Source organism: Pygoscelis adeliae, unplaced genomic scaffold (assembly GCF_000699105.1).
Source record: "Pygoscelis adeliae isolate BGI_AS28 unplaced genomic scaffold, ASM69910v1 Scaffold587, whole genome shotgun sequence".
NCBI classification, from domain to species: domain Eukaryota; kingdom Metazoa; phylum Chordata; class Aves; order Sphenisciformes; family Spheniscidae; genus Pygoscelis; species Pygoscelis adeliae.
Genome location: NW_008825085.1, coordinates 60,785 through 79,819, shown reverse-complemented (window position 1 = coordinate 79,819; position 19,035 = coordinate 60,785). Strand labels below are relative to the sequence as shown.

The following is a 19,035-nucleotide window of genomic DNA, read 5'->3' as shown; positions in this document are numbered from 1 at the left end:
TCATAAAAAGCCATACAAACAGCTCACTTTGAAGGCTAACAATACTACTACTAGCGGTTATGTGTAGACAAAAAGGAACCAAAAATCACAATAATTTGTTCAATGACAGGCAACTGGGCCCCACAAAAGGAGTCAAGACAGATTGCAACTGCAGGCTCTTCAGCAGCTGCACACAAACTGGCTTTTGTTTTGAAATTGAATTTTACTGAACCAGCAGATTTAAGAGACAAATTATTTCTCAAGCAGCAGGACAAGGAGGTATGATCTCCAGCTTTTTCATGTTTTGTGGGTTAAGTAAGCCAAATCAAACTGGGTGCGAACTCCTGATTTTTTTCCTGTGACTGAGGATTTCATAACCTACCTCTCCTCTGCGATTTCTCTGGAGTTTTCTTAGAATAAAATTGAAGCCACCCTACAGCCTCTGTCTCAGAGAGTCACCATTTGGATCTTTTCTTCTAACTGGAAACTTAACTTTATAAATATAGAGGTATAAAACCTCACCAAACTCTTTTGTCAAACTCAGAAGAAATTGGCCAAAAGGCTTGCAAAAGTATTTCTTATTGGGGAAGGTGACTAGTGCAGGCATCATGATCGTATAGTTCTCTTTGCAAAACCCCTAAGAACGAGCAGCCTTTAGACAAAATCCATAATAAGGATGTAAATCCTTCAGATGCAGGCAAGTTCATAGTGAACAAAGAAATCGGGCCAGGACTGCAGTGAGGAGAAAGATACGCTGGCATTCTTGGGCTGACACAGAGAAACTTCAACAAACTGTCCGTGTGGTCTACCAAGTACATTGCAATTAACTTCACAAGCAATCAGAACAAAGGGCTCCCAAATGGCATAATGAGGAAACTGCACAGGATCGTACATGGTCCAGGCAAGCTACCGGTAAACTAATTTGTATTTAATTTTCTCTAGGACAAAGTGACCTCTAGTTTGCTCTGGAAAAAAAGCAGATGTTCAGGGCTCAAAGCTATGACAGACTTACTGTAGCTCTGTAACAAACTATTGCATGTCAGTTATGCCACAATAACTACATGCATACTTAGCACGTGTAAAGTATGAAGCAATTTAAGAAAATTTACCCCACAAAGGAAGAGTGGACATAGCTCAGGTGATGAGGGGCAACTTTTTAAATTGCAGTTATTCGAAAATGTTTGAGTTCTAACACAGCTTTGTTATGACAGAAACAGAACAAAACAAAGAACATTAGCAAAGCATAGCTAGAAGACATCCGTGAAACTTTTCACCCTAGCCAGTTATAATATATATTCTGCAGAGAGCTTGCTGTGTTTTCCCAATGAAATCTGTGTTTGACACAACAAACATTCTCACAAAACACTTTTGCTTTAAGAGGCATCTCCTAAAACCTGGGCAAAGCTCAACAGGTTTTCTGCTCTGCTTCTGGGAATCTGCTCTGGACATCAGTGCTCCCAGGCTGCCTCGTACAGAACCTGAAGTAGGAAATTTAAGAGAACACTTGAGAGAGATCCAAACATCCCGTTACTTCCCCAAAGAGCAATTAAGTGTCTGATTTTCTGACAGGGGGAAACATCTCTCTCTCCCAGCAGAAATATAATAGCGCTGTATTATACCAAATACAGAGCTATTTGCAAGAGTCAGGCATCCTGGCCATCAATTTTGTTTTCATTACACCCTAGAAAGCTGCTTGAAACATTAACAGATTTCCTAAAAGCAAGGTACAATGCTGCCACATGCAGGATTAGATTCTGGATTCGCATTCTCCATCATATTCATATAACCCTACAAATTAGGAAGTGGGGGGAAGAGCAGAAGAGAAATAGAAAAAAATAATTCAAACTTATTTCAAAATTCCCTTCAGATTATTATCCACGTTACTAATAAGAGGCTTTAAAAAGAAACTGAGTTAGAAGAATTTTCAAATCTACCTGGTAAATGGGGTATTCTTAAATATACATCACAAAACCTCAATGAACCAAGCACATAATCAGTTAAACATTATTGTGAGGGCAACTGCACAGATACAAGGCAAAACACTCCTAGCATCTGCATTTTGAGCAGATAGTTTCCTAGATAGCTTTTAAGTGTAATTGAAAGCATTGCTGTATATTTTGCACAGGCATACAAAAAGAGTGGAAGTTTACTTGTACAGACATGCCATATTCTGCATGTTGTCACCTGCATTATCACCAACGTCCTGAACAGCAGCACAAACCAAAATATCTGTTGTAGACAGCGCCAGCTAGCACCTGGTAGATAGCTCATGAGAAAGAGCTGTAGACCAAATGATTGGCCTTTCCTCTTCAGCTCAAATAAATGAGCACATTTATCTTCCAAGTACTCTTCTTTTATCACCTACATAGCTGAAATTTGTTTCTTCTCTCTTTTCAGAACATGGCAATGTTGCTGAATGCTGGTAAGTTGCTAGTGCAACTGGCTTAAGTGCTAAAACTCATTGCTAAGTAGTACCTACATTAGCTTATCCCAGCAAGATACTAATATTAGCTTTATGTTTGGTAAAAATTGCCATAATTAGAAGCAACCCAGTTGAGCCAGATGTCTCCATGAAACTTACAAAATTTACTTCCAATATTTTGCAATCAAGTATTTCTTTTTTTTTCAAAAGCAAAAGATTTTTTGCACAAAGTTAACATTTGCTCTTCTGAACTATTTCTACAAGGTTTGCACAAAATTTGAATTATATCCTCCATTAACCCGCAAAAAGCTTTTGCGTGCCTATTTCTTTCTAAGAACAAATAAACACTAATTTTGTTGCAGGCAAGAGTATAAGAGATCCTTTCACACAACGAAGTAAAGGTGAGAGCAACCCTCCATTTCATAATCAAAAGACTACAAGAAAAATCATTTGAATGAAAGCATGGTTCAATGTAAAAAAAAAAAGTTACATGGCTTCTTTCACATTAGGACACCAGAGGAGTCCCTGAAACAATAGAAATTCCACTGTCATCTCACAGAGAAATATCAAGAAAAGGCTGGAGCTCAAATCCCCTTTTCCACAGCACAGCAAGAGTTGTGAGTAGATACCACCACAGTGCTCAACTTCAGAGCTGAAAATGGGCACAGAGCCTTGAAGAAATCCTGTTTGACAGATACAGCACCACACAAGAGGAGAAGACCTGTAAGCAACCTTTAACTCACATTTCCCATAACTTATGATGTAAATGATTAACTGGCAATGGAAAATCCTGGACTAAACTAACGTGAGCGATGGAAATAAAAATTCTGGTCATCATCATCTCCCCAACCACACACATGCATATCACATGCATACACACCCCGTTAAAAAATCCAAGCTATTATTTCTAATGCTATATGCTCCTCATACAGGAAACAGACATCTTCAGACTGCAAAAGCCCTTAAATAATAAAAAAGAAAATTATTGCTTGTACGAACTCCAGATGAACAGTAACTACCACACTATAATGGATTATCTGTTCTTACCTTTGCACTTGCTAAAAACCCCAGAGATATGGCTACTCTGGCTCGCAGGTCTGGTCTGTCTTTGGGCCACACGTAAGACAACATTGCTCTGATAATCTTTTTGGCATCTATCTCTTTCAGCTATTGGAAAGAACAAACAAAGGCATTGCATTATGAAGAGGCCCCAGGAAGCAAAATAACAGTATAACTAAGAATGAATTTTATACATTTGGATCACTTCTGTATTTTATTTGACAGGCAACAGACATGTCACAATGTTTGAGGCTAGGACTGCATATTAAAATTTCAAGTTGTAAGTTTTAGGTTTATATCCACGACATGCTGTTAAAACAGATGAATTGTTCTTATTTCACATGTCCTCAAGAGCGCAAGTATAGCTAGCTGTAAATGGAATACAGAGAAAGCCACAATTCACCCTAGTTGAAATACTTCGCAGAACAAATAAACTGACCCTTCTTTATCTTCTCAAGATTTCTGTACAAAATGCAAGGGCTTGGTATTTCTTCTTTGGAAGCTGTTTTAATGTAGCATGGGAACAACGGGAGGGAAAATGCAAAAAATAAAAAAATATAATGAAGTAACAAAAAACTAAGGCAAGAAGGAAGTCTGAAAGGTCTACAATAAACTTAAATAGTTTGGAGAACATTCAGTGAGTCACAATAGAATACAGCATTTAAAAAAAAATTCACTAGCATTATAGCAACTCAAATGAATCTCTGAAACGGAACACTTATGCTGATATATAAATTGAACTGAATTTCAGCTCAGATGATTTGGTTGCATTACTACAAATTTAAGCATTTCCAACAAGCACTTTCACAGTTTTCTGGTCATCTTATAACCTTTGCAGAGAAGTGAGAAATACTCTCATTCTGCCCATGTCTTTTAGGGCATGTTTTCAGGAACCCAAAGGGTAGTCCTTCAATGGGTGCCCAATGAAGTTATGACTGCCAGCAAGAAAACTATTCTAGTGGCCTTAACTCGGCTTCCAATGTCACCACTTCATTTAACAGAATGGCCCGATGTTGGGTGATCAGGCTTCATGGGACAGAAGATGTACATGGCCACACGTTAGCTTAACTGATTACATCAATTTTTAATGAATTCTTCAAATAGGGTCTCCTTCTCCAAACCTCAAATTTTGCTCTAAACAAGACCACAATTCAGTTAGCAAGTCCTCTTGAGAAATACTAGGGGGTTTGGTTTGGGGTTGGGGGTGTGTGTTTTGCTTTGGGATTTTTTTTGTTGTTTTGGCTGGGGGTTTTGGGGTTTTTTTTGTTTGTTTTTTTTTTTTTTAAACAGAAACATAGGTTATTTTACAGATGGGTAGATGTCTGTATCACTTACACTTGAGATATATTCCACTAAACTCTCAAGCTAAATATATTATCTGAAGCCTAAACCCTGCTACCCAATCGAGGTTAACAGCACATGCGGTAACATACAGCACAAGTATCAACAACTTGTTTTTCTGTGTTGGCGACCCTGGGGTTAACTTCAAAGACATGAAGGTTATCTAAAGCTGAAGGGAAGGCAGCAAGTAGCAGCTAATCTCTCCATTTCAGGCAGTATTTTGTAGTCAGGGAGGAGAGAGGGAAACAAAAAGTTAGTCCACACCTTTTAAAGATGACTTCTCATTACAGAAGTCAGTAGAAAGAGGAAGTTTTTCAATATATTTTAATGTTTCCCTCACTAGATTGTGTACTTTAAATGCTCCCTCCTCGACTTTGAGGATAGAACAAATTAGAATAGAAATTCTCTGTTAGGGTCCAGTGTGAATGAGCAAGAAAGGAGAGTTCTGTTAAAAGGTACGATTGCTGAGGCAACCAGGGAAACCAATCCTATCCATGTAAGCTTTTAAAAGCACCAGAAAATTCATCTCAGTGTTTCTAGTCATAGCTTCAAAGAAAACCAAAGGGTAAGAGCGATTGCCTTTTGTCAACAGCTGCAAATGTACTGGAGCGTTACACAGTATAAGCACATTTCAAACGACTTTTAAAAAATGGATATATGGAAGATTTGTAAGTGAAGAAAGGATGCAAAACTGTTTCTGTTGCATCCTACCCATTCAGGAGATGGAGGTATCTGCTGCAGCATATACATGAAGCTTTCCATGTGAGCCAAGGCTATGCATAAATAGCAGTTCAAACATTTGGAAAATATCTTTGATCACCACTTACAGGTTAAAAAGAAGCTAAAAAAAAATGGTATCACATTAACACAAAAGCTACTAGTGCAACCAGAGCAGTCCTAATTATATGTTGCTATTGGCTAGTCAGACTTTGCACAGAAAAGCTATTAAAAAGAACAAAATACATTGGCTGCAAACAAGGAATCTATTTCTGTTTCTTCATGGCTCTGAACGGTGACAGAAGTAAATCCCTTCAGAAAAAAAAGTCAGAAGGCAGCCAGTCATTTGCCAAAGGCCTTGCAAAGGAACAAGAAGAAATATCAAAGGAGATGCAAAATGCACACATACTACATCAAAGTTTACCATGAAATAAATGTTACTGTTGTACAGAAACACGAGTTGAAAATGGTTTAAACATGCAAGTGGTAACATTAAAAATTTAAACGAGCAATCTGTTTAATCAACTCAGGCCCTTTTTTGATTCTCTGTGGGTGAGAGATGCATTTATTTTACCTCCTTTTAAGTGGCAGTAATGTTTTATATTTTCTTCCAAGGCCTATTTCTATAGGAATGGAAGGAAAAGTATTATAAATCTAATATAGCAGGGAGCAAAGAAAAGCCTTTTCTTCTTTTTGAATGCATCATGTTTTTAAAACACACTACCAAATACTGAAGACTATTTGGAAAGGAATGAGCGTTGACGATCTTCCTGTCCCCCCACCCATCCCATCCAGGTTCTGGGCCTTTTAAAATACCTAAAGAGGGGAAAAAAGAAAGTCATCATTCCTCTTCACAATCTCTGAGATTACTGAGTATTGCAAAACATTCACTGGGCCAACCCTGTGACTTTATGGATAAAGCCTATGCCAGGATGATGAGCTATCAGAAGTGCGATGGAAGAAAATGGTAGTTAGTTTGACTTGCATTTAAGCCATCATTGCTGATGAAGAAAAAAAAAAAAGACCCAGTTCTGGCTCCCTGTGTACTCACTCACAAAGCTGTGGCATCCTCTTTATTGTACTAGCACGAGCTGTCTTACATCTGCACGAGGTTATTCTGCAAACCACTGACAGCTCGCTTCCTCCCCTGCTTTCTCCTCTCTTTGCAGCATTCAACTGTACAGTCTCAGCCCATTTCTCACACCACCTCTGGAGCTCATGCAACACCTTGATGAACTGATTCAGTTTATGAAACTGGCAGAAGACTCTTCAGCATTTGTTGCAGGGTTTCGTCTCAGTAAAGAATCAGATAAACCTACAAATTCAGTAGCATGAGAAAAAGCATGGCTGAGAACAGAACTTACCTTTTTTTTTTAATAGCAGGAGGCATTTAGATTGTTTCAGTCCATGATATGCAGCTTGCTGCAAGTGAAGCAGCAGTATTTGTTTGGGAAGGGAGGGAGTGTTCCCACCATTTGGACATGTTATTTTTCAGCTAGATCACTTCACCCTAGCTCACTATCTGACCATACAGCGACTTATGTAGCAGAACACCAGGCGAGGAAGGAGGTCAGATGCTTTTTTCAGTTGCCTTATCAGCTTAAATAAATGTCAAACTAGGGCCTAAATTTTCCTTCCAAACTTTGGGAAAAAAGTACTTAGTCTTCTGTCTTCATGCTATCCATCCCTCCACAGAAGGCAAGCAATGACTAGCAAACTAAATAGCAACTGAGTGAAATGGTGGTAGAGGAAGGCTAATTATCAGGGCTCCATCGTGACTATCAGTCTTTCCACAAGAAAGTAATAAATGTCCGCTTAGCAACAAGTCAGGCACCATAGTTTTTATTCCTGTCTATTCTGTGTACAAAAGACTAACACACAAAAAAACCCCAAAGGCAGTAAAGAACAATACTGTTTTCAGTTTCAGTATTCAGCACATCAGGCACTGCTGCAAGTAAAAATTATTTTGTAAAAAAACAGATGTGTAAGCTTCTCTCCTAGTTATTGTGAGATGAAGGTAACGGGCCCTTCATATTCTGTGTTTATCCTTAGTATTCAGTTCTGTATCCCCTGAAGCTGCTATAAAAGGGGCAATTTAAAACATCAGTCCCAAAGTCAGTTTCCAGAATGAACAAGCTGGTTTGTAAAAAAAAATTTTGCAAGAGAGAAAGGTGTAATATAGCTGACGTGTATCACCTGCAGTTTTCCTAAAAGCTAATCCTAGGGGGAAAAAATTCTCATGTGGTAAATTGGGTGTCAGCACTTTTACACACTGAATACAAGCAAGTGTATACACAAGTGCAAGAACTGCACTTGTCACATCAGATTTCCTTCCCTTCATCTTTGCTGGAACCTCTTGGCTCTTGCACCCAATGTTACTCTTTGTTTTTTCCACTCTTCGTGCATTTCACCTCATCTACAGCTAGTTCGTGCTGCTTTCTCCCGGACAATCCTTAACAGCTGATAACTGTTTAGTTAGACAACAGCCTTAACGGACAACGTCCTGTATTAGCTACCTTATAGCTCCATTTATTGGAATAAAAAAGTCAGGGGATTGGCTTATACAGGAATAGCTGCAAGTAATGGGTGAACGGAGAATGCCACTGGAATATTTACATTGCCTAGCAGACTAAAAAAAAATCAACTGGCATCAAAATTTCTGGTTAACATATTTCCTAGTGAGTTTTAATGTTAAGGAACATCCGCCATTCCTTAACATTACCAGTGTTTTGGTAAACAGAACCTTCCATTTCCTTTTTCACCAGAGAAAACCCTGAAATTTAAATTTTTTAATTATGCCAAACTGTAGACCTTTGAGAAGTAGTTAACTCCAAAGAAAACATATAATGAGTAAACATGTAATACCTATAATGATTAAATAGATTTGTCCTGGAAGTTGCCCATCACATGCGAAGGGCTTCAGTTGAAAAAGGTCTGCATTTCAGGAAATAGCTTTTTAAAGAGAGCATAAACAGCCCCTTGTGGTATTTTTGAAGATAGGTCAGTTCTGAAGCTGAGGCCGTGAAATAGATTTGCAACTGAACCATATGAGGGTGAGTTCATTGTATATACAAAAAAAAAAATCTTTTCCATGGAGTTGTGAAAAATGACCTTATGACAGCAAACAGGAAACATTCAGCCGATCAACATATCCAGGCAAACAGAAATTCTAGTAGGAAAAAACCCCCAAGATCAAATAATTAAGCCTAACAGATGCGTGATCACCAAAGTGACAACACAGGGGATAATACCCTCCTCCCATTTACAGGAGAAATACAATCCATAATAATTATATTCCATAACATATATAATTAGGGTAAACACAGAGAAGGATAGTCTGCTAGCTTTAAAGTCTGTTTTGCCTAGGAAATCTCTGAAAGAGCCCATACCTGTTGCAAGGAGGGTCTTAAAATTAGTCTAAAGTTAATGCTACATGCAGAGCCAGTAGTACTACCGACTGAAGATGTCCAATTATTGTTTCCCGCTGTGCCTTATGCAGAAAAGATCACAGATGTTTGCTAAAACAAGCTGGCTGTACTTTAGGTTATGAAATTCCCTCTTACTACCAAAGCATAAATTTTGGTAGCATCTCTCCTGACTTCTGCCTGTAGCACAAACAGGTTTGGATTCAATGAAGATCCCAGATGAAAATTTAAGAGGAAATCCTAGGTTTAACTCTTCAGTTTGTTTACAAATGAGGCTGTAGGAAATACATCGTCAGAACAGTTAAGCATGAGCAAACCAGCCCTGAAAGACCCAGATTCTGCACTGAAATTCAGTTTGTCATCAACATGGTCTTCACTAGTTTTAGGAAGATCCCACCCAAGTTTGAACAAGTTACAATCATCACACAGAATCGTTCTGCAAATACAGAAAGCATCAGAAGTAAGTTTGCACAGGAAGGGAGAAAATGGAAGTTACATAAACTCAAGAGCTTTGATTTTGCAATTTTAATCATGCAAAGTTTATATTGTGTTGCTTTAACCAAAAGCTTGCCTCGTTTTCTGACTGTAATCGTTTGGTCTAATAAAAGATACTGCTTCTCGTTACTTACCCATCATAATTATTTTCACATGTGCTTCCTGAATATAAATACAGTCAAAATATATCAGATGCATCGACATTAAATCCAAGTAAAAATACATGCAGTTTAATTACTTTTCTCCCCCGCCCGCTTCAAGTGCAATTTTACCAACTGACGCACTAACTTGTATCCACAAGCTGATTTCGACTATCCTGAATGTCAAGTCACAGGGAAATATCAGTCACAAACAAGAATGACAAACCGCAATAAATTACAATGGAACATACTTTCCATGAAAAAAACCTAACATAACACAGGCCAATTTCAAAGGAGTGTGTGACACTAAGATTGTATTTTTAATAAAACAATTGGAGCACTTCAACACAGTTATTCCAAACACTTGATGCCTTAAGAGCTAGTAAGCCTACATCGACAATTAAACAGTATCTACTCTGCTACAGTATTCACATATCTACCAATACAGTTTCTCAGAAATTGTTGCTTGGGGTCTTCAGTTTTTGGGGTTTGGGGAAGCTGATCACTTTTATTTAAAAAGCAATACTAATTAAGCAATTTTTTACCCCTTCCTTTGGATCCGTGTGAAGCCCTCCACCTGCATGACCATGCCAACACGTTCTCTTTTCTATCAGCCGCCACCTCGGGAGGATCTGTGTGAAAATGAAAAGTCAATTTGCAAGAACCTCAGGAAATATGCATGTAAAAGCCAACAGAAAGAAGAACTGCTGGTCTGTTTTCCCTCCCTCATCCTCCAACTGTATCAGCTTGCTTTAATAAAAGATATTACCTCTCTCTAAAAACCTTGCCGTGCTTACAGAAACAATAGTAAGAAAGGGACCATAAATCTAGCAGTATAGTAAAGAGCATGTTCCAAGCAGCCAGGAGGTAAAGATAACAGAGCCTTAAATATTTCAGTTAAAAGGACACCTAAAAACTGAAAAGTGGACTAAAAAACATAGAAAAGAATTTGAAGTTTTGGAGGATAACCGTACTAAGGCACATTAATAAAGTGGAACACTTAAGCAAGAATACTCTTTCCATGTACATAAAAAGTAACTTTACTTGGGGGCAAAACAAACAGATAAATCCGCTTCACACTTCTCTTTCCTATCAGGATGAGAATGGCCTACTGGTGCCATATGACAGGTACAAGTTAACCGGGTCCAGAGCCCCCGCTGCAATCCACGTACAGGTGCAGGGAGGAAAAGAACCTGCTTCTTAAAAACAAATGCTCACTTCTCTTAGCACGTGGCCAAGATTCCCTGCTAAATAAATAAATACAGAGAAAATTTCTGAATTTATTAATGCACGTAGATGTACTAAAAAATAACAACTTACTACCACTAGGCATTTCTCCAAGTTCAATTTCAAAGTGCCTGCCACAAACAATGGATGTGTTAACGCTTTTTCAAAAAGAATCTGCATTTTGTTTAAAAGATTTGCTACATGTTGACAATTTCTGGGTTCAAGTTATGTAAAAGCTCTTCAGGAATCTCATTTTATGTATATGGTTTGATAGCAGACCTCAGGGTTTCCCAAATTAAAATTTCACTTTTCATATTTTAAAGAAAAACATTATAAAAATCAATCTAAGTAGATTTTATGCTTTGAAGTCCCAATGACCCTCAAAAGACTTTAGCTGCTTAAGTCAGTTCTATGAGTGGTTATTTTTTTATAATTAAAAAAAAAGACAAATACATTTCCTAGCTTCATTCAAGCAAAGTGTGTTACTTCGAAATGTGTCGTAATTATTCTATGAACAGTAAAAATTGCATCTTCCTTATGTTTACATTAGTGTTAAGGCAAGCAGACCTCACAGGAATAAGAGCCTGACATCCTGGCACTCAGAATGATGAGAATAAATTTCCATGGGTTCTTGATACTCCACAGCCTAAGCAGAATTTTGAAGTAATAAAGCCCTACATACTCAAGGAATACTCACAGCTTTCTATGCATTGGTATTTTCTACACCTGACAACATGAATCTAAGCATCAACACACAAAACCTACATTTCTAAGAACTTCTTTGTAAGTTACTGTATTATCATTAGTTTCTAGAGATTCAAAAAGACTTCTTGAGGAGAGTACAACAGTCTGAAGCTTCTAAGCAAAGTTATCTCCTTTCCTAGAGGCAGAAACGTAACTTGCCATTTAATTTGCTGCACTTCAAAACTGTAAACAGTGAAATTAAAAAACAAACAGCAGACTGAACTGAAAGATGCTCCAAGGGCTTGAGTGTCCTCTGACCTGCAGGAGGAAAAACAATTTATACCTACCTCTGAAGCCTCTAATAACGGCCTTGAATAATCTCCCCCCAGACTGTGCCATGATCTTTGCTTGCAGATTGGTGGAATCTACAGAATAAAAAAGTGGAAAAAAAAAAGTGAAAATGGAGTCATGCAGAACATGCAGTTCACACTCAGAGAATGTTCATCTAGTTTATGTAAACAAGCATAATATGAAAACAAGGCAGATTTTTTTTTTTTTTAACAACTGACCACAGAAAAAGAAAACTGGTGGGCAGCAGCTGTAAAATAAATTACATTCAGCCATTAAAAATGCTACGTGACAATGAACCTCTCCCTTCCCTGAATCCCCACTTCCATCAGACTTCACTTCTTTTGTACCATGAAAGCCCAAAGTTTTCCCTTTCCTCTCATTTTAATTTTCTCCCACATTGTCTTCTGACTTCTTTCAAATATTCTTTTGTTCTGTTTTTCATGATGAATTGCTATTCTTATGCTTCTAGGTTCTGCCATTTCCAATTCCTCTTAGCTCAGCTCATGCCATGCTTGTCTTGACCACAAGGCTAATGAAAGCTTCAGCTCTTGACTGGGAAGCACTGGGACTATCAGAAATTAGAGCATGGCTGACTGCAAGTTTTAGGTAGGGAGGACACAAAGATACCCAATATTCACATATCCATCAATGCACCTTTAATAGATACACTGCTAGGCGCCAACTGTAGCATGCTTTACATGTTACACTGAAAGCAATTCATTTTCCATAAGAGTTTCAAAGGACCATTTATTTTCCTTAGATGGACTAGCTGGCAGTGCTTCCCCAGCGGCAAAACAGGGACCTCTCTTTTGGTTAGCAATGACGGTGCCACATCATCTTTGACACATTCAATATTAAATCTTTTACTGCTCTGTTGCAATATTAACCATACACCTCACACTATATAAAAACCACTACCACAGAGCAAAACAGCAAAAGAACTGCTCATCAGCCCAAGGCAAAAGACAAATATCAAAAAGGAAAAAAAAAGAACTTGATCATAAAAAAGGGTATTTTTAACCTCGACAAACAGCAGCACTGTCATATATTTTATGCCTTACCTTCAACATTCCTTTGCTCTTGTCCTAAGACACATACCATAAGTTATATTTCAGTCAGTCATTTTTAAGAAAACGAAGATCATTCCCCCACAAGTCACCACATGGGACCCGCTTATTTCAAACATTTCCCTTATATGACATTACATACAGAGAAAGAGTAAACATTAGAATTATACATTTTGCACTTAGTAGAGCTAACCGGCCTGGGTGAACTGCCCTGATGCTTCCAAGACCTGGGTTAAATGAGAGAGCTGCATTACCTACTTCATTGTAGGTACACTCATAACTTTACAGTTTCATGTCAGCACAGAGGATTCCATCTAAACTGATATGCTCTCCATATGAACAGTGACAGTTTCATAAACAGAAAATATAATGGAAAAAGAGAAGGACTTCAAGATGCCTCAGCACCTCCCAAGTTACTGCAAATTCATGTAATCATTGCAAAGGCATGGTTATTTTGGATAAAAGTTCCCACCAACATGCAAGAGGAGGAGTAAGCACTCCTAGCAGTAACCACTACTGTGGCACCTGAGAAGTACCTAGAATCCAGCACCAAATTAAGTTGTACAACCAATACAAAAGGCAACAGCATTCTCTATTCAGCAAAGGCAGTTACATCAATACAACTCCACCTGCTTCGCCAGTCAGAGGCCATTCAGAAGTATGGATTAAACTATGACAATTTAGAATTTATAGCGGAGACATGATCCAGGGTGAGAGGCTTAATACCAACAAGTCCAATATTCACACCAATGAGACTGAGTTCCTGTCTCCTACAGCCTAGAGCACAGTCAGTATATTGAAACCCTCAGCATCTTTACGCCAGCATTTATACTTCTTTAAACACATGATGCTGGTAAAAGACTGTTAAGACACCATGCCAAAGAGAGGTTTAGGGGCTGATGAACCACTGCTCACAACTATGCTTTGGTTTCTCTGAAGACAACACAGCTGGAACCTCTCCTGAGCAGTACCATTCTCTCCTGCTTGGCCTTGCAAGAAAAAATGAAGTATTTAACTCTGAATACATTTTTGTTGTTGTTGTTGTTGTATATTGCTAGTACAAGGGAGTAGACAACTGATGCTCCAACAGCTACTGGAAAGAAGCTAATTACTGTTCTACTAGAGTGTACTTATAGGACATCATAAAAATATTCTACTAGTAATTCATATCCTTCAACCCCAAAGTTCACAAAGTTCTCTTCTGCGAACGTATGAGACAAACGATATCACAGAAACAACTTCTGTTCAAACACCAGCAGATCTGGTCTCAATTACTGCATTACATAGCCTGCTTACTACTTGACTGAAGCTATAAACTGTCATGGGGTTAAGAGATGAATACAGCAAAGAGATGAAAAGATTTGCACGAGGTACACAGGAAAACTTAAGTTCTTATTTTCAGTCTTGAGCCTGGAAGACCGGAGGTTTCAATCCACTCCCAAGCTCCTGCTAAAAACCAAGTCTCAGCAAAGAAGTAAAGCATTAAACAAGGTGAACAATTTACTTCACTGCTAAGTCCTCCGGTCATCATAGTATTATTAGAAAAACTGCCCAAATGAGAGGGACTGAAGCTTACCCTGTCACGCTCCGCACATCCCGCAGGCAGACTTGGGACTCTACTTTCCCATTTTTTTTTAATAGATTTAAGAATACAAAGGAGAGGCATACCTGAACCTTATTGCAACAGATCAAAGTAGCAGGTTATTCCTTTAAAGGAGCAGGAGCAAGTCCTGCTTATTTCTGAATTTAAGAAAGTAGGCAGGGAACTTTAATTCTGGCATTTCCTAACTTTTGAATGCCTGACTCTGCACCATTATGTTCTTTTAATGTATTTTTGGATATGATTCTGTATACTCTAAAGGATGAAACAGATGTCTAGTACTGATTGCACATAAAAGTCATATTGCTAAAGTGTCATGACTGTTGGTAGTAGTTTAAATACTATAAATGCAAACAAACAACCGGGATTAAACAGATTTGCTCAAGGTCAAATCCACACTTAGAAGCTTCTCTCTGGAGTATGTTACGTACTGTTCCAGACGTACGGCACTAATGTAACGGGGACTTTTTTTTTAAACTAACTGTAACAGAAAAGATAGCTGAATGGAGGATTCAAGTACCTGTGCAGTATTCAAGTCCCGCTGTTAATTTTGCTGAGTTTGCAAAGCAAGGAAAGAAAATACGAATAGGAAAGAGCAGAGGAAGATGAGAGAAAAGGTGACAATCTTCTGGTATAAATATAGACTAAACTGTCACCAATATGAACAATATAAACTTAACTGGAGTTATGTTTAACAATGGTCAACATGCAATTGCTCTGTACACATACCCAGAGCAAACGAAGCCAAGAAGGTTAACAAAAAGATACCTTAAGGAGTTTCCCCCGTAACACCTTCCTAATACACCCTCACATTTGGCTTGCTTTGGTAAAACACATCTCAATGGCAGATCAGAAAACCCACGCAGCATCACAGCAGGCACCCCAATGTACACCACAGCACCCCTACTACAGGGAGTGTTGCTTACACTGTGCCCCACCTCGCATTCCCCAAATGACTTTCAGATCAAGTTCCCGTATTTCCATCTGTTCTACTTCATTATATATCCTTCCTTGCAACAATTTTCAGTATTATCAGACGTCCATTTTTATAGACAGACATATGGGATTGCTGATCTGCTCAGCAGCAATACTTCCTCTATAAAGGGATTCTGAAATTTAAGGAATTTCAAATACTCCGTTACAAAGCATATATCTGTCAGTAAAGACTGCTGACTAACGGCGACTGTTGATTAATAGTTCCCATGCGTCAAGCTGTTCAACTACACCAAAGTCTAGAGAAGAGAATTTAGCAATACACACAGACGTGTGAAATGACATCTAGACAATAAACACCAGTACAATCCTACAGAACAGAGCAGGCTTCAGGTAAAAAAAAAAAAGGGGGGGGGCAAAATAGAAATAAATTTAACGAAAATACCTGAAACTTCTCTTACAACCACTTCCAGAGCAAGGGATATTATTAAATTACACAGAAGAACACGCTCTTTATCACATGTTATGTGGCAGCTGGAAGGGTAAGATAATGCAAGGGGAAAGAAAAAAAAAGTCTCTTCTATTTTTTACTGTTACACTTACAATAATTTACAAAGTCCTGCTTTCTACAACTGCCAAAGTCCTCTCTGAAGGAATCCCCTCGGTGTATTTCTTGACTTACACAGATTCCTAATAAAATAATTATCCTTAGTTAAAGGCTGTTGGACCTTTTCAGTCAAATGCTACTTTCCTTCCATTTAAGTTTTAGATCAAATAGAATTTGCCATTGCTTTTATTTTGGATGCGGGCAAACTGTTCTACAAAAAAACCCTAAGCTTCCTAGAAAAAAAAAAAAAAGCAGTCTTTGTTTGGTTATTTTTCGAAGTTTACCAAGCAGGCCACATCCAACATGCCCATTTTCTCTAGTACTACTCGGCAGAGATCCTAAATTCAAAACACGAGTTTTGACACGATGAACCCTGCCTACTCCAACCGCAGGAGGGTGAACTGAAGGAGCTACATTTACGGGAATACAAACTGATCTCAAGGTCAAGAAATGGAGTCTGATCACAGTTCCACAATATTTATGACACCTGTTTTCCCCCCTCCATAAATTTAGCTATTTTCCTCTCCGGGATACAAACGTTGCATGTCTTACTACTCAGAAAAGCACGACTCTAATCAAAACTACTGAAAAATGTCAGTGTGAGGGAAGACAGACATGGATCTGTAATGCAACAGCACCCAAACAACTCTACTATATTTGAATCACATTGTACCAAGTGCCATAGAAAATACATATATTGCATTATAATACAATTAAGCTTACAATTAATTTAAGCTTAAAAAAAGCTTACAACCGACATGAAACCATGAAGACGGGGGATCAAGTACTGCACGGATGCAGAGTACAGTAGAAGGATGACAAGCAAGTGTTTGGAAGCATCTTTTTCAAAAACAACGGTTAGTAACTTTGCTTTTATGGCCCCATATTTCACCAGAGCTTTTTCCTTCCTTTAATCACATTTTTTCCTCACGAGTTAAGCTATGGCTATACTGTATATATATATATACTGTATATATATAAAAGGCACAACTCTTGACTGACACAGCTATGCTGTCACAAACCTCTGCCGTTTGTGTAGTTATATCAGTAAAAGCAGAACCGTGGTTCTACAGTTGATTTTACTCACAAAAGTGATTTTGCTACAGCAGTGAGAAGCACCGTGTTGCTGGTATAACCATGTCACGTTAGGTCGCCCTCCTGGGAAGGCCCTTGCTATTTAGGAACACTTTGGGGAAGACATGCCATTAAAGCCAGCTATCAGGATTTCACAAGTGCCTGGGTCCTGCCAGTCTCCCATCCCGTGTAAGATTAAGAGGCTGGATCGCGGGCATTTATTTCACATTTACTGCCCTTGGTTATATTCAACAAGCTAGTGCAAAATCTAACCCATATTTGATACCTAGAATATAGCAATAAAGGTAACGTAAGAGCTTTCCCACACACTAAAGTATATATACCGTGTCATAACACGGTAGCCTGGAGGCTTTCACGAGAACACATGCTATAAAACACTACTTTCATTAAACCTTATTCCCAGATGACTGTGAAGCATGCAACCTAGGACCAAGGCAAACAAGTTTAAGTTGTTTTAAATGCAAAACCAGGTGTGTTTCTTCAATTTTTTAATATATAGAAAAGCTTTCAGAATAAGCCTATTAAAAATATTTACAGTCCTCATTAGTGTATAAACATAGCAAAATAATTAAATAACTGAAACTAAAATAGGATGTACATACTTGCTCCCGGAAGATTTTTTTAATGCTGAATTGTTTTTATAAATTAAAAATCAGTGGCTAATCACTCTGAAATAGAACCTGCTGAAGTGCCTAGCCAACTTTTGACAGTCACTTCTGTTGGTGCAGGCACAGTATTTCTTGAACTAGGTGAAAAATGAGAAGGAAAAAAAAAAGGAAACTGAAATCGCAGGACAGTGCATTTTCCTCTGTCAGCAGATTTAATTAAATGTTAAAAAAAATGTCAATTAGTCCCAAAACTTTGAAGGACATTATAACCAAAAACTCCAGAACACTACGTTTGAGCCTCCTGCTAGATAATAATAATCACATAAATTTGCACAACACACTTAGATAAAATTTGTCATAATGTGGCACAAAGTTTTTATTTAAGAAAACGTAAGCTCTTGCTCATGCATTTAATGAATTCTAATTTTCATCCAAATAGAGCTTGATGCAAAGTGAAGTAAAAATTAATCACCAGACTGTAAAAAGAAATGCATAACTGACCACTTTCTAACACAGAAATGCTTAGAAACTAAAAGGCCAAAGAGACGAATACATATATATACTACAGACATAGCCTTAGCTTTCTAGTTCAGAAAATCTAGTGCAAATCAACATTTAGCAACATGTGGCAATTAAAACTTATCAGCAAGAATTCACATTTCTCACATGAAAATCAAAACATTCAAAAGGAAAACAGGATTAAAATCAATACTTCTATACATCACCATGATGTATATTTATCATATTTACCAACATCTGAAATAAGTTTCCAGGAACACTGGACAATGCTGAGTACCCAGATATATTTTTAACGTATCCAAATATATTTGATCTGCATCAACTTCAACTCTCAACTTCTTGTCTTGCACAAGTTTCAAAACTAAAACCCCCAAAAATGTACTACTTCAGTCCTGCTCACCTCATCTACTAAGTAACATGAACTTGACTGCAGTCCGTGACAGAATTCTGCCCATCAGGGGCAACTAATGAAGGCAGGTGACAATGAAAAGCTAGTCACAAACAGCGGCACGCTGGGGGGGGGGAAAGGTTATTATTAAACAGAAATAATAGCTATCTGAGAGTTTACGGAAAGTTCATTCACTCAATCTTTGAGATACACTTCCTTCGCTCATATGAAATATGAATTGCTGAAAAACACATGTGAGTTATTTAAAGCTGGACTCGTTCAATTTGAGATACGTACCCAATTCTTTACTTGTAACAAAAAAAAAAAATCACTCACTGGAACATGTTACAGCCTTCCCCTGCTGACAGAAAGAATTTG

The 19,035-nt window shown here is 38.0% G+C and overlaps 1 protein-coding gene across 1 annotated transcript in view; it reads right to left on the bottom strand.

Moving 5' to 3' along the window:
• The window catches only part of ABCB7 (ATP-binding cassette, sub-family B (MDR/TAP), member 7), a 43,183-nt gene that overhangs the window by 22,485 nt on the left and 1,663 nt on the right, over window positions 1–19,035 (bottom strand). The window contains exons 2-4 of the mRNA XM_009326986.1: window positions 11,837–11,914; window positions 10,124–10,210; window positions 3,449–3,568 (exon numbers count right to left, since the gene is read on the bottom strand). Coding sequence (XP_009325261.1) covers window positions 3,449–3,568; window positions 10,124–10,210; window positions 11,837–11,914 — 285 coding nt within the window. The remainder of the gene's footprint in view (window positions 1–3,448; window positions 3,569–10,123; window positions 10,211–11,836; window positions 11,915–19,035) is intronic.